The following is a 4,599-nucleotide window of genomic DNA, read 5'->3' as shown; positions in this document are numbered from 1 at the left end:
GTAGGTGGGACATCACCAGGTGTGTCCAAACCTGCCTTATCGGACGATAAAAAATCCCTGAATAGTCTCATTTCCTCCTGGGCCTCGTATCTAGCGTGAAATTGTGCCCCGATTAGATTAAACATCTTCAGACTGGGAGAAGAATTCAATATCACAAAACACAACACTCCGCATATACAAAACAGAAGTAGTATGACAAAATGAACCGGCTTGGTCGCCCTCATGATAGCTGTCGTTTACCATTACATTTTCAACCAAAACATTTTTTTGATCTAACAGAAGGCGATGTGACATTTGCAGTGTAGCTGTACATTATATCCATGAAGATATATTAGAAATTGGTCACTTTATAAAAATATAGATTCTATAGCTATTGTATTACACTGGTTCTAGAATTACGGAATCAAAACTGAAGAATACCCGCCGTATAGTAATCCATTACACAGATCCCAGTACTCCATTACACACAACATAGTAGTCCATTACACACAACATAGTAGTCCATTACACACAACATAGCAGTCCATTACACACAACATAGCAGTCCATTACACACAACATGGTGCGCCATTACACACGTTTAACAGGGTTACAACGATACTGGGCCGACGTGTTCGGAAGCGGATGTGTGTGTGTGTGACTGCTCCGGCATGCGTGCGTGAATACGTGTTGGTGTGTGCTAGTCATTTTAGTTCGATATTAGAATTCAGACAGAAAGAAAGTGATTTTATAAATCAAGGGAAATAACTGTTTCTTTTATTTGGAAACACATCGCAAATCAAATTTCCGTTAACTGATTAGTTCCCTTTGTTGACCGCATCAGTATTACACGTATTATATTTTCTGAAATTGGGTGCACCCAGAAGTATATAAATTAAAAAAAAAAAATAACCGTTAATCTTTGCTGTAAAATTAGCAGTTATTCGATGATTATAAAAAAAAATTAAAGCGACGCTCATGAAAGAAAAAAAAGGAAACTATATTTTTCCCTCCAGACGCTTTCGTTATTTTTTTTCCCAGTTGACGTCGTCGTTCCATGTCGTTGTTATAGGGTTTAAAAAAACGTTGGATAAAATTTCTATACCCATCTCTGTCGACCAGAGGCCTTATACAAAACAAAGTTCTTTAGAAGTTGATGTCAGATTATCATGTTAAAGAACATCTACAAGACAGACGACAATGCTATGTCCACTTTTTGAAAAAAAAAAATGAGATAGCCATCTTAATTAAGTGAATTAAAGTAAAATTAAGCTAATTATTTTTGTTGTAAAAGGTATATATTAAAATAAAAATTATAAATGGCAAATGATACAAAATTACTCAACAATATTTTAAATCTATCTTATGATTCTCGTTATTGTAATTTCTGTTGTAACAGCTGTATTTTTGTTGCTTATGTTTACTATAAGAAGTGTCTACATAACAAATTCGAACACCATCCACGATTTTAACACTGTCTATTTTACTAAAGCAATTGAAAATATGACATATTATTTTAACAGCTGAATAGTGTTTTTTGTCGGTTTGTATTCAGATGATGTATTGCAAAAGCATGATTATCCAAGAAGGTAAGTAAAATAAATAATATACAGGCACTAAATTGATTTGAAACGTAAATTGATATAAAAAATAGAAATGGGTTATCTAATGGAAATATTACTCGGTTTTTATGAGCGTTGCCAAACCTGGAAATGTAGGCCTACTCATATTTTATAATTTCATTGTTTCATCAGTGTTAGTATAAGGGAGACAATTCAACAATTGGACAGGCTATGTTTTGTTTTGTTTGTCTTCCCTGCAGGGGCGTAGCGAGGGGGGGGGCGGGGGGTGCGGACCGCACCGGGTGACACCATTTAGGGGGGTGACACCAAGGCAAAAAATAGCAAAATATATAGAGAAAAACTCGAGGGGGGGGTGCAAATCGAAAGTTTGAGGGGGGGGGGTGCAAATCGAAAACTTGAGGGGGGGGTGCAAATCGAAAGTTTGAGGGGGGGGTGCAAATCGAAAACTTGAGGGGGGGGGGGTGCAAATCGAAAGTTTGAGGGGGGGTGCAAATCGAAAACTTGAGGGGGGGGGGGTGCAAATCGAAAGTTTGAGGGGGGAGTGCAAATCGAAAACTTGAGGGGGGGGTGCAAATCGAAAGTTTGAGGGGGGGGGGTGCAAATCGAAAATTTGAAAGTTTGTCCCTGGGAAGGGTCTCTATGCCTCTGGGGGGGTGACACCATTAAGTGCCGCACCGGGTGACACCCGACCTCGCTACGCCACTGCTTCCCTGAATACTTCGAAAAAATTAGCCTACACAATGCAATACAATGTACATTAAACAACAAAATGTCTAGGAAAAAGTATATTTTGCTTTATCTACATTTATACAGCCCTTTGAAAACAACATTATTGTTGCTTAGTTTACAATTTATTTTTTATTTTTTAATTGTTAAATTATTTATTAATAACAAGGAACTCTTTTACTGAGTTTTTCTGTCAATAATACTTTACATGTAATATAAGTAAATTGGCAATGTAAATAACATCACTGAAACTCATTGTATCCGATCGGTTTAGTTTGTATCTATATGTTAGAGATTAAGATTTTTTTTCCTTTTTTTTGGAGAATGTTTGTCCACACGTTTTATACAGGGATTTTAAATGAAGCGAACACCTGCTGCTGATTAGTTTGGTTGCAGTTGGTTTTTTATGAGGCCCCTTAACAAATGTTGTAGGCGGCAGCTGTAATTGCTACATTATACAAGAGTGATTCCATGTTGAATCCTTGCCTGAACAGATGAAGACTGAAGGTCGCACAAATCATCGATAACTTTCAATGTAACACTATATATATATGTATATATATATATATATATATATATATATATATATATATATATATATATATATATATATATATATATATTTATTTATTTATTTATTTATTTTTTTATTTATATTCATATATATATAAACATAAAATGTTAATTTTTTATCACAAGCTTTTATTTCATTCGCAGGGTCTGTTTATTTGTTTGTGGGTTTGTGGCAAATCTTGTAACTCAATTTTGACAACTTCTAGTGAAGCGATTTGGTTCAAACTTTCCAGATACGCTCTGGTGAGCTGTGGTTCTCGAAAATGTTTACAATCGTAGAGCCGGTCGATCTTGTGAAGGATATTAGGGTCAGATAACAAAAGTTTTTAAGTTATATCAGCTTGCTGATGTCTGTAAATTGTGGTCACAGACGGCTGCATTCACGGGAGAGATAATCGACTTTCAGATATTGCGAGCTACTGATGATGTTTTGAAGCAAATATTTGTCGTCGTGTTGATTTCGTAAATTAGGAATCTCTAAAGAGTAGAACATAAAACATATAAAAGATTTTTATAGTAAAAAGCTTTTAAATGCACTGTAAATAAAACAAAATTAAAGTAACTTGCTCTTTCATAAATGCTTAGGTCGCTAAAATATGTAAAATAATAATCATGAGCGACTAAAGCTGTTATGAAAAAAAATGGTTGTATTTTCTTATTTATCGTGTTGCTATAAAGGTTTTTATATTTGTTTTATTTTATTTTTATTCCGATAAAGTTTTTACCAGAAAAACAACATAATTTCGAAATCATCATCTTTTCCCATTCGTGCCCAAGACATATGAGGCAGATGAAGTAGCGTTCATCAAGGACCTCGGCATATGAAGAGATAGTGTGGTCAGCACTATACTCAGCCGCCTTTGCTTCGTACCGATCAGAGCTGGGGGGACTCAATGACGTCCTAACGATCTAATCTCCAATTTTCTAATCGCTAATTTCGAAATAGTGATTATAAATTTTAAAATAACATTTCACGTTTGCACAGTCACACAAGATGTTTTATTGCGCTGGGTGACAAAATCACTTCCCTCAAGAGTGTGATCTCATTACTCCCAACCTGGTATCTTTAAACTGCTGTTTCATGAAATCGCATGGTAAAGCTATATAAACTAGTTTATCTTTTATGCACAGTCGGTTTCATGTTTTTTTACAGATAGATATGTCGACACTATGGTATCTGCTTTTCGGCCTGTTTGTCACGATTTCAGGTATGATTTTATGTGTATGTAAAAAAAATGCTAGCCATTTTAGATTGATTTGTTGGTGAAAAGCATATTAATAGCCCTAAATCTTGGTTAATCTTGTAAAATTATTACACCGATGGCTAAGTGTGTAGATCAGTGTTTTCTATTATATAAACACTGTTTAATACAAAAAAAAAAAAAAAAAAAAAAAAAACTTGTGAAAATCTAGCAATAAAAGTGTTTGTAAATCAACATCGTAAAACGAATAGAGTTCTTTAACCCCGTGTGCAGTTTGTTGAAGTATTTATATATGCATCTTTCTCTCTCTCTCTCTCTCTTTCTCTCTCTCTCTCTATCCCTCTCTCTCTCTCTCTCTCTCTCTCTCTCTCTCTCTCTATATATATATATATATATATATATATATATATATATATATATATATATGTGTGTGTGTGTGTGTGTAATCTCTTACATCGTTATCTATAATTTAAATTACTTCCTCAGGCCATCACCCAACAACTGTTCAATATAGAGTAATTATACAAACCGGCCAT

At 34.6% G+C, this 4,599-nt stretch overlaps 1 protein-coding gene across 1 annotated transcript in view; it reads left to right on the top strand.

The window, feature by feature from the left end:
- Positions 1 to 4,017: 4,017 nt before the first annotated feature.
- LOC131941145 (lipoxygenase homology domain-containing protein 1-like) overlaps positions 4,018 to 4,599 on the top strand; it is a 5,203-nt gene continuing 4,621 nt past the window's right edge. Inside the window, exons 1-2 of the mRNA XM_059300155.1 lie at positions 4,018 to 4,069; positions 4,550 to 4,599. The exon at positions 4,550 to 4,599 is cut by the window's right edge and continues 129 nt beyond it. Coding sequence (XP_059156138.1) covers positions 4,021 to 4,069; positions 4,550 to 4,599 — 99 coding nt within the window. The 5' untranslated portion in view covers positions 4,018 to 4,020. The remainder of the gene's footprint in view (positions 4,070 to 4,549) is intronic.

This window comes from Physella acuta, unplaced genomic scaffold (genome assembly GCF_028476545.2).
Source record: "Physella acuta isolate Inbredline_101_S28 unplaced genomic scaffold, ASM2847654v3 ptg000350l, whole genome shotgun sequence".
Taxonomy (NCBI): domain Eukaryota; kingdom Metazoa; phylum Mollusca; class Gastropoda; family Physidae; genus Physella; species Physella acuta.
Note: the sequence above shows the minus strand (reverse complement) of the source record. Positions and strands in the feature narration are given on the sequence as shown.